The sequence below is a fragment of the Ambystoma mexicanum genome, chromosome 8, assembly GCF_040938575.1.
Source record: "Ambystoma mexicanum isolate Mex_15411 chromosome 8, UKY_AmexF1_1, whole genome shotgun sequence".
NCBI lineage: Eukaryota > Metazoa > Chordata > Amphibia > Caudata > Ambystomatidae > Ambystoma > Ambystoma mexicanum.
Genome location: NC_090929.1, coordinates 234,992,205 through 235,015,427, shown reverse-complemented (window position 1 = coordinate 235,015,427; position 23,223 = coordinate 234,992,205). Strand labels below are relative to the sequence as shown.

The following is a 23,223-nucleotide window of genomic DNA, read 5'->3' as shown; positions in this document are numbered from 1 at the left end:
CTCCAGGCAGGCTCCCCTTCAAGGAGGCCGCACCCCTGCAATACAAATAATACCACGACATATGCACATCATATATTCAGTCAAACACCCCTTTTTGGTATTCTTTATAAACCACTTGATATTTACCATGAGAACATCTTTGAGCACTGCAATGCAACTCGTGAACGTACTACTCTGTGACCACTTGGAGTTAACTTGTCAGTGTGCTACCTGTGAACATCTCCCTGTTCTCCTGCCACTAAATACTCTGCTTGCTGAATCTAACTGTTTGTTGGTCAGGGTAAGGGCATGTATCCTAATCATATCTCCTTCGTTTGTGCATTTTATATCTATTTCGAAGTAACGTACTCAGTAGCGCTATGTTAATTTGTCTCATTGCTATTAATTTGAATATCTTTTGTTACATTATCGATATATCATTTTTCATCAATGTCAATTGGCATGGTATTGCATCCTTCGCGGAGCGTGTCTATAGTATAAGCATGTTTCCTTTTCGTGCACGATAGAACATTCAAGGGGCGAGTAACATGTTCTGATTTTCAAGTGAATCGTTTGTGAAATGTATCCAATAATACAGCCGCACACGCTGCACTGGTTTTGCTGTGGTGTCCAAGAGAAAGCGTGCAATGAACAATGTATCGTCCAATTAATTCATTCTCACATGTTTATGCAAAATAATTTTCTAATCATGTTGACCTTTATTTTGCAGAATTTACAACAATGCCTGCATGTTCTATTTTCGGTTGCCCTTCGAAGACCCATGGCAAATCCGAAGGCATTACACGGCATATATTACCTAAGACTGTTGATTGAATAAGAGAATGGGTCAGACATTGCGGATATCCACCGGAAGAGCTTGAAAGTAGAGTCAAACGAGTCTTGGAGGACATGAGGGGCCATCGATACCGCATCTGCATCTGCACTTCAACCCAGATTTGTACAACACATCCTTGTACACAAAGAGGAATCAACTGAGAACAACTCGAAAATTGCTACCAAACGCTATTCCGACTTTATCCGTTCACATGCCACCACAGGTGAGACACGCTTCCGGATGTAGCTTTACACCAGTATTTTCGTTGTAAATGTCACTTATAATACTTCCGATATTTATGTGATTGAATAGCGGTTTAAATAATGACTATTTTGCTAAACATCAGTCCTTGTTTTTTAGAACCCAAATAGAAAATTGATTTATGTGGACAAATAACCATGCTATATTATGCATTTACATAAGCATAATGTACTCGTATTCGGTCTCCTTACATGCTACTTTTTAATGTTGGAATTTCTAAATCGAATAATACTTTCCCTTTACAACTCCATGACTATCCACCGAATATGAAGCAACAAGATTCAACATCCATGTCTTGCCTGGAGTCATCAACCACTTCCAGCGTGTATCAGGTAATCTTACCTAGCTATTCTGTTCCAGATTGGTTTTAAGCACGGAATTCTAGATAACGTGATCATATTTTCGCAACGTATCATTGCTTTACATAATGTTTTTCGTGGTTTGATATTGATATGTACCTTTGTTGTCTTTCCAAAATGTGTGTCCAGTTTCCAATATTTTCATCCTTACTAATGCAAGTACTGTGTTTCAGGGAGATGCTGAAGCGTCCACTACAATAACAACATCCCTCATAGTAGATCCAGTGCCAGAGGTATGTGTCTTCACAGTTCAACTGGACGAGATAATCTGATCATATTTACATATCATGTAATTGTTTTACACAATGTTTCATTCGCACTTTACTATTGATATGTACCTTTGTCGTCTTTCCAAATTGTGTGTCCAGTTTCCAAAATTTTCGTCCGTACTGTGTTTCAGGGAGATGCTGAGGCGTCCTCTACAATTACATTATCCCTTGTAGTTGTTCCGGAACCAGACCTTGCAGTTGATCAGGAGCCAGAGGTATGCGTACTGACAGTACCATCTAATTGTATGTGTAATGCAAATGACTTATTTTATATGGATACTATTTTTTGTAGGGATTTATACAAGATCCGTATACTGAACCGGAGGCACATGGATCTGAGTCGGTGCGCCAGCTTGCTGATGTTGATGTTAGAGTAAAGAAGGTTTCAAAGAAAAGAAATAAAAATAAGGTTAGTTATAAACACTTTATATTGTTGGCAATTGTTTTGTGCTGAGGCCTTCATTATATTTTTTTTTATGCAAATTGTACAACACTGTATGTAGGATTTACACTGAACATCCCTTTTCCTATCTGTCCTGTAGTTGCCCGATGGAGTACGGACTATGCAGACACAGACAGCCATACAAATGACAGATGCTGCTTGCCAAACTGTTTTCACCATGGAGGAACTATTAATTGAGGCGCGGCGTGTTCACACTCGAGATGCCTATTTCCAATGGCCAGAAAATTAATTTAATATGACCGGCGAATCCAGCAAAGTGTTTTTGGACCATTGCTACAATGCACCTGCTCCGCCAGAGGAAGGTGAAATTGAATTTATAGATGATAGTTTAACATTACTAGATGAGCACTTGACACAATCGACACCCGCCAAAAAACAGTCGACATTGATGTTTTCTCCTATTCGTGGTCAAGTACCAGATGTTGAAATGACAGGAATGAAGCATCAACAATATTGACCGACGAAACAGACAAAGATATAGACTACAGTATGTATAGTTTGGGTGATATGTCCACAACGGTTCCGTCCGAAACAACAGTGTTGCCGGATGACAGTCTAACAAAAGAGGCCAAATACATAGTATTCGACAGCAGCTTGATGGAGCTTATAAAGATGCTGAACTGTGTGCATTCAGTGTGAGCGGAAGTATGTGGGAAGCCATTGGTGTGCGTGACTCGTTTAACACAAGGCAGTAACCTCAAAATACATGCCACCTGTGAAAAGTCACATAAAACATTTTCATGGTCCGCTCAACCGATGCTGGGGAAACTGCCAGCTGGCAATCTACTGTGTTCAGCAGCTTTACTATTCAGTGGCTATAGTTTCACGAAGTTATCCAGTTTCTTTCAGTTTGTGGGACTACATTTAATTTCTAAAACGCAATACTACAAATACCAATGTGATTATCTATTCCCTGCCATTAGTGAAGCTTGGAAAATTGAACAATTGGCTATTAAAACTACATTCGCCGACAAACGGTTCAGGCTAGCCGGCGATGGACAGTGTGACAGCCCCGGATTTTCTGCTAAGTACTACACCTAATATTTCCAGGACATGGAAAGCAAGAAAGATGCAAGTTCGGTGGTCGTGCAGATGTCCCAATGTAAATCCTCAGTGGCCATGGAGAAACTTGGTTTTATAAAATCAATGGAAGATCTACAATCGAGGGGAATGCAAATCGACCTCATAGCCATGGACAGACACGTTTCAATAGCTAAGACAATGAGAGAGCAGTATCCAAATATTAAACATCAATTTGATGTATGGCATGTTGCCAAATCAATAAATAAAAAAATCTCAGCGGCAGGGGAAAAAAAAGGTTTTGAAAGTATTTCACAATGGTCCCAGTCTTTCAGCAACCATCTTTGGTGGAACTCCAAAACATGTGATGGGTCTGTGGAAATTCTACTGGAAAAATGGCGCTCTCTAATGCACCACTGTTCCAACGTTCACCACTGGACAAAAAAAAAAAACATTTCCACCAATGTGAACATGGCCCTTTGTCCCCAGAGCAGGCACGGAAGAAGAAGTGGTTGATCCCATCTTCACCTCCACACAAAGCCCTTGAGAAAATTGCGTTTGATAAAACTCTATCAAGAGGTCTGAAGGGACTCACAGAATTCTGTCACACTGGAGATTTGGAGGTGTTCCACAATATGTGCCTAAAGTACAGGCCAAATAGATTGCATTTCGGCATCCAAGGGATGAAAGCGAGGACTTTACTAGCGGTATTAGTGCATAACGAGAATGTAGGCCGGGAACAATCTAGGAATGCAGGAAACTTAGGGATGCTTCTCTACAATATGGCCTTTACGAAAAGAAGCAAAAAATGGGTTGTCAAACCAGTATATGAGAAAATGGAATTCGATTTTGTGAAAGATCTTATTGTTAATGTCGTTGAGATGTATACTCATGGAATTGCACACAAATCTGTTCAGAGCACACATACATTGCCAATGTGCCATGTCCACCCAAAGAAGAGCTTGTTAAATCGTTCAATACCCGTTATAAATGATTACCATTTGTTTTTATGTTTGCAAAACATTTTCTATAAACTGTAAAAATAAAGTATGCGATTTGTCTTTTGAAATCTATCCTCTTAGTCCTTTTTATTAAAAAAATATTACATTTTTTACGATTGCTTTCACATTTCACAGTTTAGTCGAGCTACTGTGGGACCTTCATTTTTCGTGTTAATGACCAATGGATAACAGTGTGTTAGAATCTTTTGGTTTTGGCAGTTGCCTTGACATAAAGTTCTTCAAAAAGCTGAATATCACGCTCGTTCTAGAAAAGGTATTATACCTAGGCCACAAAACATTCTAGGCACGCAAGAAGTACTGACTGAACATATGCCATGGGGTAGAAGGTCATGAGATAATCAGAGGTGGCCCTATTACTTGACACATTTTGACTCCATTTTTGTGTTACACCGACTATAATTTGGGAATAGGAGGCATTCTGTCATTGGGAAATTTCACCTACAGCTCAGCAGCGCCACGAACAACGAGCAGTGACATCCCCCAATTTCCTGTGCCTGTGCTTCAAAATTCATGTTCTCATGGATGTGTTGACACGGGATGTTGCAAAGTAAGAATGTATGTTCATTTTGAGTGAAGGTCACCAGCTTTGAATTTTTGCTTGGGAGCTGGGAGGCCCACACGTCCCGCGCACAATATAAGGTTCTATTGTTTTTTGACCTTGAGAGGCAGGAACCATTCCGAAAGGGATTGAATTGAAGGGTGTGGGGGGTGTAATAATGTACAATATGATAAGGTTGCCCATTCTGAAACTGGACCTAGCTACATATAAGTTCAGTTTATGAAAAATCGGTGACACGAACGGAGGGGTCTGCATTGCGCCAAGAGAATGGAAATGCTGAATATAATGTAAGTTTCTCTTTAAACTATTTCATACCAGAACTAGTCTAAATACAAATAGCTGACCGTTATTGCTGGGTCACAATGTACTTGTTCGTTCTGTGTTGCATATTGCAATGAAGTGCTAGTGCAACCTTTATGTCCTGGGCTATCTACCGGGGACTATGGCAGGCTAGCATCTAGACGCATGTAGACCACTGCAAGTTTCTCCCTAGTTCTACGTTAATAAATCATTACATAGTTTGTGCACCTCGAATTCTTGCCCCAGTTTACGCATTACGTTTAGAGCTCAACATACTACATTGCACTATCGTCGGAAGCAAATAGCGGAATACTTTGAGATTCCACATTGTATTCTCTCGGTTCACATTGTGTCACCTCTGCGCTAATAAAGAAAATGATTAAAGGTAATAAAGATCGGCTACTGAGACACATTTCTCATTTTATCTTTTGCAAACAGGTACATCGTGCCATTCTGCGATTGTCATCTATTCCAGACCCCGACCGATGGGTTCTTCAACCGCCAGCTGCAGCTACATGTCAATCACTGGATCTACTTAACCGTCTTTTGGGATGACAGACAAGGTCCAATTTGCCCCTACGTGGCACCAGCGATTAGGAGCAACATAACAACCTCTACGGTGGTCTAGTGCCAAGTTCATGCACCAGCTTTGCAATTCACTGTGCGACCGAAGTGCTTCAATTAGACAAAAGGAACACCCTGTGTACCCAAAAGGAACAGCGCGTGACTCACGATAAACATTTGCGGAACGAGAGCAAAGAAAAATAAAGTTCCATTTCGATTGATTATGTCAGACGCTAAATGTTATCGAAACATTTCATGTGAAATAAATGTACTTTACCAATTGTACAGTCTTGATGTTTCCTTTTAAAGTACAGTTTCATATTCATAATTGTGACGCCCTGTGCTGTGAGACAATGTGTGTTGCTTTCTGGGTTCTGCGTCTAGTCGTGTAGGTGACGGCTGGGCGCATTTGGCTACGCTGCCCAGTAACATCATGGAGAGAGGCCGAGAATATCAATGATTTGGTGATGTCAGGCTCAGGGGCGGGGGATATGATTTAGTGCCGCAAATGCAGGTCACCAAAGGCGATGCGGCAAGTGATAAGATTATCACAAGATGGCCGCGCCCTGCTGCCTGATTTCGCTTGTGTTCAAGAGACGAAACTCGGGTAAGGTGCATAGGAAATGTTTGTACGATCGATCGACTTATGGTTAAAAACACATGGCCGAACCATAGGGACAATAATATTTCTGACCGAACCATTCCTTCAAGTAGGAAAAAAGGGCAGCAAAACAAGAACATACCAAAAGATTAGCAGTGATTGACAGGTGGGTGGGGTTTAGGCCACTTGCACCGGCTCACCAACTGCCTAATGGTGGCTAATTGTCTGGCTGTGTGTTTAAACCATAGTGTTTGCAGTTCTACATGTAGTAAGCCTGAGAACATTAGTTGCAAAGGTTTGTGTGATGCTTCTTTGAGGTCTGTAGGAAGGAGAGCTTTCAATTTGCCTATTATTGTCTAGGATCTCCAACTTTGGGAGGTGACCTTTTTGTATATATGGTTGGAAGACAGCCAGGGCTGAATGGAGTTTCTAGTTAGAAGATTTCAGAAAAGTGGGGAAAAGAGGTGGAGGTGAAGGCATCTTTTATTGTAGGCACTTTCTTTTCTAAGCCAATTAATATGAGTTCGGGAATATTGGTTTTCACATATTGAGTCACTTACAGGCTGAAGGCTCCATTTAGGGCTACACAAGAAGAGAGACATATGCACTGGAGAGGAAAGTGTGGGACAGAGACCTTATAAGGTAGGCTTTAGAGCATTATGGGTCAAGGATCACAGATTAAGTTATATTGTGTAGACAATGTTTGTCCCATGAATGGGTCCTGCCAGTAAGGGTAATTTAGTTTGGTAGGACTTGTAAGAGGATGGTATGGACAATGGTGTTGAATGAGGCAGCAGGGTAGAGGAAAATTAGTACTACTACATAACCCATTCCACAGACGGTGAGTAGCATATTTGGGACCACAAGCCATACTGTTTCTGTACTGTGAAGTCTGACAGCAAGAGGGTTGTGACAGAGGAGGATATGCTTTATTTGCTGGGAGACTGTTTAAGGACTTATTAAAGAAAGGACTATTGGAGACAGTGTAAGTTGCTAGAGTCAGATGGGGCTAATCATTGGGCCTCATTATAAGTTTGCCGGTCTTGAAACAAGGGTGCCAGTAAGCTCACCGGCACCCTTGTTTCCGGACCTGGCAAACTCTGTGTTTGCCTGCCGTGGCCGCTGTGCCCGACAGGTCTGATCCTGCTGGGTGCAGTGGTGTATGGGAGGACAGGTCTCTCACTGCGCCGCGTTCGCCATTGAGAAAAGTGCCACTATAATAATGTGGTGCTCCGTTACATTATTTGTGGAACAGTCCCTTTTCGCAATACTGGAAAGATCAAAAAGCACACTAACAACACAGCGAGCAACAGCATACGAGATAATATTATCCAGCGCCAACATCCACATAGTAAGGTGCAGAACAGTAAACCCAGCGACATTCATCAAAGAACCATGTACATTAGAAGACATGCAAGAGCACGATTGTGCAACATACACAGGAGAACAGGGAAGAGGGCCCGGTGGTAAGTGAAAATACCCTAACGGAAGGAGAAGTGTACTTTGTAGATGGATCAGCATCAATTGACACGGATACAGGTGAGAAACATGTGGGAATGGCGGTAGTGAGATTAGAAGAAGGTGAGTACGAAGTGCTAGTACAATATCGCCTGCCATCACACTTTTCCGCTCAAGCAGCAGAACGTGTTGCCCTAATTGAAGCATTATGTGCAGCCAAGGGATGCACAGTCACAATATACACAGATTCAGCATACATGACTACAACGGTACACGGTGGTCTGGCCCGGTGAGGGCGGAGAGGGTTTCGCAGGGCGGATGGAACCCCAGTACAACATGCCGAATCGCTACAGGAATTAATTGAGGCACTGAAAGAACCTACAATGGTGGCAATCGTGAAGTGCCAAGCCCATATGTCTAATACAGATATTTCATCTTTGGGAAACGCGGCAGCGGGTGCTGCCGCCAATGAGGCATTATATTTTCAAAAGGAACCTGCAGGTGAGTACCTAATGCAGCAACAAGCGAGTGAGGAACTACCAGAAGGGTACAATACCATGCCCATATCGCAAATACTAGAGTTGCAGGAAGGAGCAAGTAATGAGGAAAAAGCATTGTGGGAAAAAAGGGGTTGCCGCCAGTCGCCAACAGATTCACTATGGCACCAAAATAACACAGGTAAAGTGGTGATGCCCATTAAACTGATGGAGATAGCGTTCAAGCAATTACACTTTCCAGCATACAATGCCAAACAACACATAGCAGCAGAGATACAGGAAGATTGGTTTGTGCCAGGGCTCCAGAAACATATATCAAGATTAGCAATGGAGTGCACAACGTGTCAGATATACAATTCTGGGATGACATTACGGACACTCAGAGGGACAATTCCAAAACCTACAGGGCCCTTCCGAGAACTACATATTGATTACGCAGACATGGGGGAAAGGTGTAATGGGGCACGCTACATGATAGTAGTTGTATGTCCATTCTCTAGGTGGGATGAGGCTGGTCCATGTGCATGCCCTGATGCTAAGTGTGCTGCAAAGTTCCTAGTGAGAGAGGTATTCCCGCGCTGGGGAATTTGCGACATGATTCGCTCAGACAACGGCAATCATTTCCTGAACGAGCTGTTCAAGGAAGTTACTGCATTGTTGGGGATTAAACATAAGCTATGCTCGATTTATCACCCTCAAAGTAATGGCGTTGTCAAGAAGATCAACGGCCCATTAAAAGGAAGATTGTCTAAACTATGCTTCTCACTCAAAAAGAACTGGGTGTATTGTTTGCCCCTTGCACTATTCGAGCTGAGAAACCAGCCAAGTAGGGACCACCACTTGTCCCCGCACGAAATTGTGACAGGGAGACGAATGCACACAGCACATTCTCCGCTGCGTAGACACTCAGATGCACACAGAAGCGCCACGATTTTAGGAGATGAGTTTACTGATTATCTGAAAAAACTGACTAGGGCAGCGCGTGCAATCTCAAGACAACTTTCACCGCCATTCACAAGAGAAGAGGGAAACATAGCTGTGTCATTTGTGGAACAGGGCCCCCAAGGACAACTGATGCCAGGGGATTTTATTTATGTTAGAAGTTTTGTGCGCAGGTGGAATGCCCCAAGATTCCATGGCCCATATGAGGTAGTTTTTTGTACTCCCACAGCAGTCAAAGTTAAAGGGCTAAGGTACTGGATACATTTAACAGACGTACGGAGGGCATACAATAATGTTCAGGAGGAGGTGAATGAGGAGGCACAGACAACAGCAAACAATAACAAATGAAAAGGTGAAATTAAAAAGAAATGTATCAGGTATATTAATATGCTAACAAAGATATTGAATTACAGGTACGAGAAAAAGATAACTGAATAACATTAATGATTGAAATAAAAAATAGAAAAAGTGATCAAATATGAATGAGAAAATGTCTCTTTCTCTCTCTCTCTCTCTCTCTCTCTCTCTGCACCCATCCCCTCTCTCTCCCTCTATCTCACACTGTAATTGTATGGTGGATACAGTACAAAAAGAAAATCTTTACATGTATATACTTAATGGACTTTTATGTTTTAAATAGGAACAACCATGGCAACAAACGGGCAGCCCGCAATGGATAGCAATAGAATATCAAGATGTAGAAATGCTATAGTAGAAAGTTGCAGATATTCGTATGAATGTGGACTGTTTGTATGTATCGTATTATTTTTTGTGATACTGTTCGGCATAAGCACTTATTGGTTCATAGCATTCATCTCTGTCGAGATGAATGAGGGGGGAAGCGGGGAACAGAAGTAATATGACAAATGAAAATATAACAACTGAAAGGGCAAAAGAAGGTGATTTTTTGGTATGGAATGGATACCAGCATGTATGGGGGTATAACACGAAACCGCCCAAAACAATCAACCACTCCAAGAAAAGCAGTGCGGAAATGAATGCTAGCATAACTCCCCTGCCAAATGTCTCCGACTACAATGCCCACAGTCTAAATGACCGCAACCCTTCTGTCATATCGTGGCTTTGCAATACCCCCACTACCCCACCCACACAAGTAACCACCCCTACAGCAGCCAGTACATTACATCATAGAATAAAAGAAGAGAACAAAAAGATGCCATGATGAATGAAAAGAGGGGGATGTGGGAAAAGGGGGATATAGATCACACTTCGCCCATGAAGCTGCGAGATACCTTAGAAATACTAGAAGGAAAAGGGAGGTGGGAAGCAGGAAGTATGACGAGTATTATAGTCTGGGTTTAGATCAAAAGGAAGATCCAAGACACCCTCACCAGACTAATAAATGGCATGCGGACATGAGCGCAACTACCAAGCAAACAACAAATGAGAGTTGCTATGTCTGCTCCCTTATCCCCCCATGCCTCAGGAACACCCAAGGTCTTGCTTCCAAAAGAATTGCCTCTGATAAATGCCCAATGTCTCCTTCATCTTACGCTGTGCAGAATTAAGAACACCTTTCAGGCACACGAAATAACTTTTAGCATACTGCAGAACGAGAAAACATGCTACCCGAAAGTGGAAGGCGTAATATGCCTAAAAGAACCATTTTTTATAATAAAAGGGGACATTATTCACAGACAACAGATGGAAAGATGAAGAAGTTACATGTAAAGCTGAGGCGCTGCGAGGAGTGTCACCTGAAAAGCTGCAGTGGATCAAAAGAACGTGTACACCCATCTGGAAGGAGCACATCACAAAGTTAACATGGGTAACTGCCATTGAAAAACCGTTCAAACTGCAGAAAGAAATAGCCTATGAACTATGCTTCCAGGGGGGAGGAAAGACCACAATGGGAATAAACAAAGACTGCAACAGGACTCTCACCATCCCAGACATGAGGAAGGGGACAGCAGCACTCATGGACACCTACTGAGTGTGTGGCCGCCAGGCATACTTGCTTCTCCCACAATCATGGAGCGGCAGTTGCTCACTGGCCATACTACATTCAGCACTAATGGTCATACCAGAGAGCCACATCGGTGGAGGCAGGAAAGGGCAAGATGCCCCCAGCAAAAACAAGGCCCGACCAATAGAAGAACCACAAATGTATGTTTTGTCCTCTGGCACCAAGAAAGAAATGCTGTCCCAAAACAGGCGATCATCCAACTACATATCCAAAGCATCTTCAGAACTATTGGCACAGAACCCAGACAGATATCGATTGTTTAGCTCTGCAGAGACTTTCTTTGCCTCACTCATTCCAAGCATCCAGGCACGGGCAAATGCTAAGTGGCTCCAAATAACATGCTGGGAGCTGATCCAGTTAGCAAACAACACTGAAGAAGGTTTCAACGTGATCAAGGTAGAGCTGAGAGCCCTGCGGCTAATGACAATGCAAAATAGGTATGTCCGAGACCTATTAACAGCGATGGACGGAGGTGTTTGCCGAAAAATTGGAAGTGTATGTTGCACTTTCTTACCTTCTGAAGACGCAGATAATGGTACATTGTCCCACGTGAGAAAGAATGAAAACGGAAGGTGGGGCAGAAGCAAGCACGTGGTTCGACAACCTCTTCTCCTGGGTCCCATCATGGTTGGGAATGACTGTTAAACTACTAATGCCCAGAGTAGTGTTTTTACTTCTAATTTTTTGTGTGTGCCAGATGGGCCTTCGATGTTGTGCAGGCGCAGTACCAAATGGTACATTGATGATGGTGACAATGGGCAATGCTCGAGGCACAGTGCAAGCTATGCAGGAAGCTCAAGTGCAAACAGGCGAAGAGGCTGGGCCCAAATAACAGATGGTCCCGGTATACCGCATTGGGGATATAATAGACAGATTATGGCACACAACAATTAGAGAGTCCCGGGAACTTGAATGGTATGAGGAAGTGTGGGTGGACTTGGAGGGGGATAAGGATTGTATATACCTGACTTGTACTCCAGACAAATATGCTAGAAGGGGGGAAAACCTCAGGGGGGTGTGCAGGGCCTGGATGCCCATAAAGGGCACCCCGGCATGGGACGAGGTGGTGGCTGATGAAAAGGAATGTCAGCGGTTGGGGGAGTTACGGTATTCGTTACTTGAGTAACGAAAGGGGGGAAATGTATGAGAGGACAGGTCAAAGAGATCCCCCTCCCCTGCAGTCCCTTCCTTGTGATGTCTACGACTCGTCAGGGGACCCCCTGCCACCAGGGCCCAGGTGGTGGGTGGGCCACTGGCTGACACATGGACCAAACGTACTGTATTAGGCCAGACCCAGGGAACCATTTTGAAAACCAGAACGCCATCTTAAGACATGACTCCGTGTGCGCTGCAGCACGGCCCCCACCTTCAGAGAGTCCTCGTCTACCCTGTTGCCTCCGCTCCCTGGCAGATCTGCTGAAAGCCCGTTCCCACAAACAGTCGGACATGAGCTAGTGTTAGAGCAAACACTGTATCTTTCACCTTCCTCAGTGCATCATTATCCTCAGCGTGACCCGGGCAGCGGGGCTGGCTTGGAAAATAACTGTAAACCGTCCTCGATGAAACAAAAGCCTCAATCCCACACCAAGAAACTGTTCATACATATATATTACATTACAATGATATTCCTTCTGCACGACCCCCGTGTCAAAAATCCACAAACACTGCACGAATAGAAGAATGTGTTATTGTGTGACAACATGGGCACGAGACTCAAACCCCCTAAGTTATGTGCACACAATCTGTGCCCCTGACCTCCTACTATGCGCTTCTCTAGGGGTGATGTAAAGAGAGTGATACCAAGTCCTTATGCCATGACTACCCTGATGCTACCCTGATGCTGCTAGAGTGCAAAGGAACACAAGTGCGACAGTATTGTGAGCTCATGTAAATTGTTTAATGAGATACATAGAATGCCATCAAATGTGAATGTACGAGTTTAACGTGTATTACTGCTGTCAACCGTATTGCTCTGTTGCTCCTGCGTGCTCTATCAACCCTAATGCTACCTCACGTATCGTGTTTACAATATGATGCTAGAGCTGCTAATCTTGCAAATACTTACCCTGTAGTGACTAATAGAACTGTTGATATAGTTAACGTGTTTTGAAATGACTATGTACTGATGCAAAAATTATAGACCTGTAACCCTTTAGCCATTTTACATTATATGAATCCCTTCGTATTCAATAAAATTTGCAGCTTGCGAGAAGCCTATCATCGTGGGCATATCCAAGGCCACCTCCCCTCCTTCCCATTGAAGCCTGCCAGAAAAAGCAAAGGCCCGAGCTACACCGCCTCACCTCCCCCAATTCGGCTGGACCCGCTTCAAGCATTCATGTTCCCCCGCAGCTCACATGGCCACGAACAACCACCTGAATTATTTACAGCCCAGCAGCAAAAAAATCCGACCATAACCAGAGGCCAGAGGTGCCCCCTCATAGGTCCCACGACCCACCAGTTCACCCCAGATATATGACGCTTGTAAAAGAAGACACCTAATATTGCACCAACATTGTGTAAAGGCATCTGTCATTACTTCTAACGAGATCCAAAGCTCGGACAGCTTATCCCGTGCCCTGAGACCCGACCCTCTGGCCTATGATACCTAGTCAACAGGATAACCGCAACCCTGTATTGATGCATCATCGAAATACTCCACCTAATGTGCATTCCTCCCGTGTTGTATTAATCCGTAGAATAACCTATTGTAGGATTTACAGGGCAACTGACATTGCACCATTGAATGAATGGGGTGTGCATGGCCCTTAGGGCAGAAAGCCAAGAAAGACGTCCATCAATGACACTGACCACGCCTGACCGGACAGCACCGCCCAGATGAGCCCAGCTGACCTGCCCACCCCACGTTGGCACCCGCCGGTGTCCACCAACCACAAAGCGACGCATCACAGCTGCACATATAGTTAGTCGACGCCACCCAATCCCCCATGTACATGTGCCCCCTATAGTGTGTAGGTGCCTATGACACTTTTTGTAAATATAAACGCCTGCCTTTGCGATTGTCAGGCAGAGCGCTCTCGGAGTTTGCAGAGTTCTTTGCATGCCCTATTTGACTTAGATAAAACTTCCCTTGAGCTCACCAGCACTTGGTCCTAGCCTTATTCCCATTCGTGGGAGAGTCCATTGTTTCCTCTCATTGCGGGGTGGGTCGTGCTATCTGGGGACGCTCGCCTTCAGCTGCTACGGTAGGCAAACACTTCACGGAAGCACCGGCATCGTTAGTACAATCCAGAAAGCAAAACTAAAAACTCTAAGATTGCAATACAATTAGAAAATTATGTTGGTATGGTATCCTTTGACATATTTACTAAATTACACATAGTGGTAATAAACGATGATCTGATAAAATAGGTGAGCTGCTAAATTAAACTCGATTGTGTGTTGATAAAATACCCAGATAATATTTTATATGGCATTCTGATGTAAAGCATCAATTACATTATAACAAGTAAATACAATTACCCCAAAAAATACCCTTAGTACAACACTACCCCAAAAATATTGCCTAATCACATCTTCTGTTAAAAAAATCCGTTAGTAGTACAGTAAGCAGCCAATCTGAGGAATACCTCTTTTGCAATGCCACAGTCCCAGGTGGCGGCATACTTGCTTCCATTAGGGAAATGTAGTGTTCCTTGTCCATGAAACATCCCGTCTTTCATCTCACCTTCATATCGTGTGTCTGTCGGTAGTGTGTACTTGCCTGCACCCTCCATTCTGTAACAGTCAATGAATAATGATTATCGCAAGACCAAACGCTGAACATGACCCTTTATAAAAACTTAAGGCCTGATTCATGGAAGTGTTTTATAATGGCGGAATCCCATAGGAAAACGTTCTGTGACTCAGGGCCTATTAGATAGGTTCTCACAAATGTTAAGGAAAGCTTAGATGAGTCAATGAAATATAATGTCTTATTTCCTTATTTTCCACTCTGAGTTCTTAAAAGAAGAGAATAGAATTATATGTGCTTTCCTCAATGCTCATCAGGAGAGTGAATGTGATTTAAATGGAAAGCGGAATGCCTGGAGGTTCATGACGTGAGTCCGCACTTTTGAAATAAAGAAAATATATCAATAATAACACTAAACCTATTTTTCGCTGACATCATGGTGAAAGGAGTGTTCATAGTCAACCTCCCGGACTATGCACATTCCCCTCCCGCCCTCTCCAGGTGTTTTACATGCATGTAAAAGTAACAGGCTAGAGTTAAGTTTGAAATTACCTGCGCAGCATTGAAATTCTTCAAGAACTTTTTTTTTCATTTCTTCAAACATACTTTTAAGCTGCATAGGTAACCTGCTCCACTCGTGATTTGTACACACATTAAATATGCTACAAAGTGGCTCCTTCCCATTACTGACATCACACAAGGGGGTGAAAGTCGGTGTGTAAAGGGGACAGACTTCAGGACAGGTTTACACAAAAGTGATTTTGTTTAAGTGCAGATAAGGATCTTTGTATCCCATTGTCCATCGCCCTCCATTCGGGGCAAAATGCCATGTGGGGCATGCACGTCATGTCCCGACCTCTATCATATTTGGTACTCCCATTACATAATATGGCAATCATCATCAGGTGGGTGTCAGCCTCTGCATTTTAAATAAGTCTTTTTGGACTGCTCCTTGGATGTACATCAGATGCACAGTCAAATTGAATACTCTATCCCTACTGAAAGAATTCCAGTTTGAACATAAAAATGACTGTCAGGATTGGACTGACATATCAAGAATTTATTTTTGGATCTTTTCAGCTAGAAGTGACTTTATTTGCTGTAGTTGACTACTTTGTTTCCCTTCAGAAACTTACCATTTTCATGTATAAAATCAATAACTTCATGGTTATCAAAACATTCAAATAGACACATCAAAAAAACACACAAAGGTTTTCTTGGTTTCCAAAAGCGTCTACCCAAGTATCGTGTGATACTGACCCTAACTAACTTGGGGGGCCTGTGAATGGATTTGTGTGTGCAGGTTGCTTCTTTGTAGTGCTATGGGCAGAATGCTTGTGATTGAAACCCTTCGTTCGGATGTGCGCGTTGTTGTGGAGGCCATGAGATTTCCCAAGTATGCAGTCTGGTGCGTGTCAGTGCTGTGTGGAAGAGACATGTGAATTGAAACAGAGTGCGCTGTCGGTGCTGCACAGTGCTGTTTGCAGTATGATGTGCAGTATGATGCCTCAGGCTCTCATTACTGTGTGCACGTGTCCTGTAAATGTACCAGCGTTTGCAGGGTTGCGTCCTTGTAGTGCTTTGTGGGGGAGGCTTGGGAATGTACTCCTAGGTGCAAGCGTGGTCGCTTGCAATGCTACATGCTGGAGGGATTTAGGCTCTATCTCACAGAAGTGCATGCCAGAGGCTTGTGAATTTTCCCATGTGTTCAGTCAGATGTCACATAGTGCAGTGTGTAGGCCTGTGAAACGACCCATTTCTGCAGTCTCTACCTCACAATACTGTGTGTCAGGGGCTTGGAAGGGCCATTTTGGGTAGGTGTGGTGTTTCACAGTGCGTGTGGAGTATCGGCTGTGACTGGAGCAATCTGTACAGATTTGCTTTTCACAATGCAGTGTCCACGACACCTGTGAACGGACCTATAGCTCTTATGTGCTCCAAAGCTACACATAGGGCATATAGGTGTTAATCCTTTCTCCTGGCAGGTACAGCTTCAGTGGAGCTGCAGGAGGCGTTGTGATCTGGAGGTTACATTGTTTCAATATGGTTTTTTATCGCTGTCCCAGGCAGAATATCCAGAGGTCTCTTCTGCCCAGTAACATCCAGAAGTTCTGTGGAGCCCTGTCGCGACTTGCATACAGGCCGTGCACTGTATCGTTCTGGCACAGTGCTTGGAGTCTGTGAGCCTGCGATGCAGACAGGTGGTCCTGGAGCCTAGTCATCGACTTGCAGCAGGTCCCAAAACCGCAGTGGGGGGAAGGGAACCCTGAGAGGCCTAACAATAACGGTTCTGCGAAAGGTGCAGCCTGACAGGAGAACTTTGTTTGAGGATAAAAGGGGTTGATGCTTGAGGAAGGGAACCCTGAGAGGCCCACAAGGACATTGTCAACTTTACAGGAGAGGCCTAGACCGGGGGAAGGGAACCCTCAGAGGCCTGGAACGAACTGTGGCTTTTTTTTGTTTGTAAGCCACAGCGGTCCGAGCTTGGGGAAGGGAACCACAAGAGACCCAGAGACAGTGTGAACATTGACTTACAGCAAGAGTCCTACGTGGAAGGTTCCAAGGGCAACCCTTTTGGGTTGAACTATTTTGAACTGGCAAAACTACACCTATTGGTAAGACTACCTGAACCTAGCTGTGGTTTACATTTCCTTTTTAACCACAAATTTTCCTTTAAGAAGACCCCTGATCACATTTGGTTTAAGAGTGAGGGTGAGCATAGGTATGGACACAGGCAAACTATGGGTTTAGACTTACGGACATCAGCCGGCCCTTAGAAGCATCAGTGAGGGAACAATCCCCTTAGTGTTAGGACTAGGTAGGAATTACACCAACCCCACAAAGTTCGATAATAAAGGTTTTCTTTTGAGTCTGTGTCTTTCTTGATACCATGCCTCTCTCACACTACTCTCCATAGGTGGAAGAGGGGAGGTATTGCAGTAGACTATTAGGGCATGGGGAGTTGGATATGCATCTTCTGAAAGGAAAGGGGGATACCATGTTTCACCAGATGATACCACCACCCTCTCCTGGAGGTTGTCACCCCACCATATGATCCTCCCTCATATAACCCCCCCCAGGGTCAGGATCAGGTTAATAATGGTATAGTTCTTTTCTCTGGGAAACGGTTTTCTGCTAATGTACACAATGGGGTGTTCTATTCCATCGTGCTCTTGTGAGAAAACTGCTCCTAACACAACATTTGAAGCATCCTTGTTGAAATCTGCCACCTTCAACACAGGTTCACTGCACAGAATGTTTTTAAGTTTTATCAAAACCTAGTTGGTCCTCCCTCCACTTTATCTTTTGAGGCTCAGCGTTTTAAGTTTATCTGTGAGGCATGATGTGATGGATGAGTAACTAGGGATGAATCGCCTATAATACCCCACTACACCTAAAAAGGCTCTTAGATCTTTCTTGGTCATGGAAATGGGAATGGGAGTTTCTTGGACGGTGTTTACCTTTACAGTCTGGGGTTGCACCAGCGCATTGCCAACAAAGAATCCAAGATATTTGCCTACCAATTGGGCAAGGTGGCATTTCTTTGGATTCAATGTGAGCCTGGCTTTTCTGAAGGTTTTGGTGACTCACTATAGTGTAGATGTTCTTTCCATGTCCTAGATGTTTTTTTCATGTCCTACTGTGAATGATGACACCATCAATATAGGCCCCACATAATCAGGTGCAAGGTCTGAAAGCTCAGTCCATTCACCTTTGAAAGGTGGCTGGTCCCCATGCAATCCAAAAGGTAATACCTTGAACTGAAACAGTCTAATAGGGATGGAGAACGCGTTTTTTTCTGTGTCCTCTGGATTAAAGGGAACTTGCCAGTATCCCTTTATCAGAACAATCGTGGAGAGGAAAACGGCGTCTCCCAAACGATTAATTAGGTCATCTATCCGAGATATTGGATAACTGTTGAATTGGGAGACAGTGTTTACCTTCCTGAAGTCAATGCAGAACTTGCACGACTGATCCGGCTTGCAATAAGTACTATCAGAGAAGAAGAGGGCTTAGAGAAGGTCCTGTATATCAGATTTCAGCATATTCTCCGCCTGCGTGATGATTATCTCCTTTCTGGATTCAGGTATCCAGTAGGGTTTTAAATGGGACCACCTTTCCTGGGGATGTACAGATGTAACAAAACACTCCCTTAATCCTCCCTGGCTCATCCCTGAAAACATCAGGGAATTGCCCTAACAAATCCAATAGGTCATCTCTCTGATTCTGTGGTAGGCCATAAGGCATTAGATCCGATTCTTCAGCTAATAATCTGGTTAATACTACTGTAGTATTATCAACTTCTTGAGGAGATTTATGTGGTGTGTGTTTTAAATCTTCGGTCAGGTTGGGATACCCGATAGTCGCACGGCCCTGTCTGCTCTATTATCTCATAGGACCATGCCATTTGGACAGCATATAATTCTCAGATGACGGAAGGAGAACAAGGACCTTTTGTCCAATGGAGAAGGATCTGAGCAAGGCTTTCCTACCATGGCAATTTTCAGATTTTTCTAGGCCTTGACCATGTGGTTTGGACTATGGTTCCAACTGTGGCCATGTACTCTTTTAATTGTTGGGCCATTTGGAAGAGGGGCACGATGGCTTTTTTCTGCTCTTCCCAGGTTTCCCATAACATATCAAGGACATCCCGTGGGTGGCTAGCTACCATATAATAGCTCAAAGGGGGAGAGCCCTGTTGAGGACTGTGAGGTTTTACAGACGGCAAAAAGGGCCCAAGGTGTTAGGACATCCCAATCTTTGCTGTCAGCCTCAACTCATTTCTTTAGGATGTGTCTTATTGAAATGTTCCACTAAGCCGTTTGTGGAAGATATAGGGAAGTTCTGAGAGTTTTTATATGTAAAAATATCTTCACTTCAGACATTAGCCGGCAAACAAGGATAGTTCCCTGGTCCATTAAGATGTCCTACAGGAACCCAACTTGTGACCAAAATGGGATCAACTGTTTAAGAATCTGTGGGGTTGCATTATTACATAGTGGAAATGCTTCAGGGTAATGAGTTGCATAATCCACTATTACCAATATGTAACGATTCCCTAACTTCGAAGGTTCAAGGGGCCCAACTATGTCGACGCCTATAAATATTATTGGTGATTTATAACATGCAGAATACCGAAGAGGTTCCTAAGCGTAGACCCGGGATTCAAACTTGTGTTGCTCTGCATCATCTTGTTTCCAAGACGAGCGAGTTGGCACTGAGCTATACTACCCGTGTCAAAGGGCACATCAATGATTGAGAACACTTGTAATGGAGCTGGAGGGGCCTCTGAAAACTGGTCTTCTGGCACAGGGCACAAGTAAGCACAAAAGTGTTTACATCGCCGCAGATCCCTGGCCAGTAGAACTGAGTTGAAATTTTAGCCTGGGTTTTAACTGTTCATAAGTGACCCCCTGTCAAATGAGAAGTAGCGATCGCCAAAACCATTCTCTTGTGGCATTTAGGCACCATTATTGAGACTGGGGAGTACCATCACGACCAATATCTCCTCTATATAGTGGTGCAGTTTTTAGGAAAAAGAATTGCCATCCTTTTTCTCTGCCCTCCTCCTTGGGTAACACCTGAAGGAAAGGCTATGCTAGTAAGGGATCATTCCTCTGAATGAATGCCAGATAAGGAATGACTTTGGCTTCTTCCTCATGGGTTTTAGGAGGTAGTTTCTTGGATGGTCTTTGGGTTTCTAGGTCTGCCTCACCAAAGCCTTCGCTTCCCCTCTCAGTTTTATCAGAAGGTTTAATTTCTTGTGGTTTGGGAAGCAGGACTCTTTCAAGGATCCCCATAGCTAGCTTTTCTCCTGTCTTTACCTGATATGCCACCTTCACACGGTTTTGAAATAGTATCTTTATGTCGCTCCTATAATCAGGATGTATGATGCCTGCTATGACATCACGGCGATAGTGCCAAGCGAGACCTAATTTAGAGGCAAGTCTGATGCAAGTTCCTGGTGGGGGTATTTGTAACAAGTCATTGGTATCAATACTCAGTCCGCGGGTTGTATAAATTCCCCCCTACTATTGTAAAAATCAAACCCGATGGAATGCTCTGTCACTATTGTTGGATCGGAAGCTCAGTTGCTAGGTTTTTCAAACTTGAGGGTCCCACCCACCCCCCCAGTGTGTGTCAACTGAGCCCAATCCCACTATTGACACCATATGTGAGGAGTCAGGAATGAAAGCCGGACACAAGTTAGACATGGTTTGGCTAAAGACTTTTATTGATAAATAATAAGAGTGGGAAAATACCTCCCTATCCCTTGTGATGAATCCAATGAGGTAATCACTGATTCTCCAGTGGTGACCTCTTCCCTTGTAACCTGCGGAAGGCAGCCACTACCTGATCCTGACCCTGGGGGACGTTTTAAGAGGGAGGATCACATGGGAGGAGACAACCACTGGGGAGATGTTTGGCTTCATTGGTTAAGACAAGGTATTCCCCTGCACCCTTTCACATAAGGAAAGCCCTTTGATACCTGAATTCCTAATGGTCTATTGTCATTCTAGTCAGGCCTCCACCTTTGGCTCAAACACCTATAATTTGGACATATCACCTTCTGTTTCTAATATGCATTATTGTAAACATCCAAAGAAAAAACATTTGTTTTTGTTTTGTTTTTATTTCATTTATTTTATACAAACTTTTTAAAAGGAAAAACAAGAATAAAAGGGAAAAAAAACAAAGAGAGAAGAAGAAGTAAGAGTCCGTGGGTTACAGAAACAAATGCTCAAAAAAACAAATGGAGATCAGCGAAGCGGGGAAGGCCCCCACCCCACCCATTACAACGCCACATCACTATCATGTCCACAAGGTTCTTTCGATTATGCACGATCTTCAGAAGTTTAGATCGAGCAGTAGTTTTCCTTATTGAGAGTCTGTAACGAAAGCCCTCCTACTTCTCGCCTTTACTGTTTTCCATACAATTTCAATCTGTCAACAACACTTCAAGTTTTCGTAGAAAACTTATCAGACCATAGATGAAACATTTGCGAAATAAAAGCTCAATGACATTCATGGACTCCAACTCTCATAATTCCTCAGGCACTGAGACGAGGAGGAGGATGAGAGTGTGTGCAAAGTAAGAAATGCCCAAAGAACAATGTGCAAGCTAGTTGTTATTCAAAGCCTACATTACGCTGGACATTTAAAGATGGTGACTGCACTCCGAATTCGAGCAGTGCAGGAGAGGACGCTGAACTCCAAGTGGAGGCTCGCTAGTGCGAGGTGTCGGAACAGAAAGTATATCGTGCCTCCTATTGTGGAAAATATATTTAATATTGGCCCACGCCAAGCTGCTCGAAAGTCGCTTGCGAGAGAAATCTGTCCTGCAAGTTCCTGACCTTTAATCCATGTAGGTCGCCATTTTAGGTCAAACTGCCATTTTAGGATTTGTGTGGAAAAGTCACCCTGTGAGCTAAAATGGTGGACGATGTCATTGCAAAATACAACATGGCCGCCTTGACCTCTGTACATCGCTAATGTGTAATCTGCCTGCAGGCTACTTGTTGAGGTCATGAACTGAGACTTCGTCCTACGTTGACCTATGTGTAAAAGGATTACTCGCGCAATGAAACCAATCCACGAGTATATATTATGATAATGGGCCTCATTACGACTCAGGCGCAAAGCGAAAAACGATGGCGGTAAACGATTACCGCCATCGTCTTCCGCTCGGGCCGATTACGACCCGTGACCGTAAACTACGATGTCACTAGTGGCATCGTAGCTAACGCTGCCGCTGACTGCGCCAAGGGTGCGCGCACGCGAACATCCACACCGTACTTAGCGCCATGGCGGAAAGGTGCCGGAATGCCGACCCAAGCGGACATGCCCCTAACGCCATCCCCCAGGCCGTTAAGTACCTTACCGCCATGGTGCAAATTATGCCATCGCGAACCAACCGTAAAGGCCCATGTAAAGTGAATGCAGCTGCCACAGGTGCACAGAAACAGCACAGGTGAAGGCAATACAGACACAGGAAGTACAAAAAGAGCACACCCCACCCCTTCCCACACCCAGTCACACTCCACAATGATACCAATAGGACTAGCAATGTTGGGGCTGGAGGACCTGATAGCAATGCGAGTGCTACAACAGCAACTACAACAACTACAACTACAACAACAACAACAACAACAGGCTGCACAGAGGAGACGCAGGAGGAGAAGGAGGGCAAGGCAGGCCCAGCAAGCCCCACCAGCACAGCCAGTGCCACCACGCAGGCAGCCCCCAATCCCACGCATCAGACCCAGCCCATTCAACCTCACCGCTGAGCAGATCCACACCCTGTACCGACTGGACCGGGACACCATCACCACCATTGTGGACATGATACACAACGACATCGTCAGCATGATTGATACACCCACTGCCACCCCCCCCCTACTGAAGGTAGTGT

At 44.1% G+C, this 23,223-nt stretch overlaps 1 protein-coding gene across 2 annotated transcripts in view; it reads right to left on the bottom strand.

Annotated features, from left to right (window-relative positions):
• The window catches only part of MORN5 (MORN repeat containing 5), a 246,329-nt gene that overhangs the window by 193,218 nt on the left and 29,888 nt on the right, over nucleotides 1-23,223 (bottom strand). For both annotated transcript variants that reach the window (XM_069609652.1, XM_069609651.1), the window contains exon 2: nucleotides 14,707-14,854. In XM_069609652.1, the coding sequence (XP_069465753.1) occupies nucleotides 14,707-14,854 (148 nt within the window). The remainder of the gene's footprint in view (nucleotides 1-14,706; nucleotides 14,855-23,223) is intronic.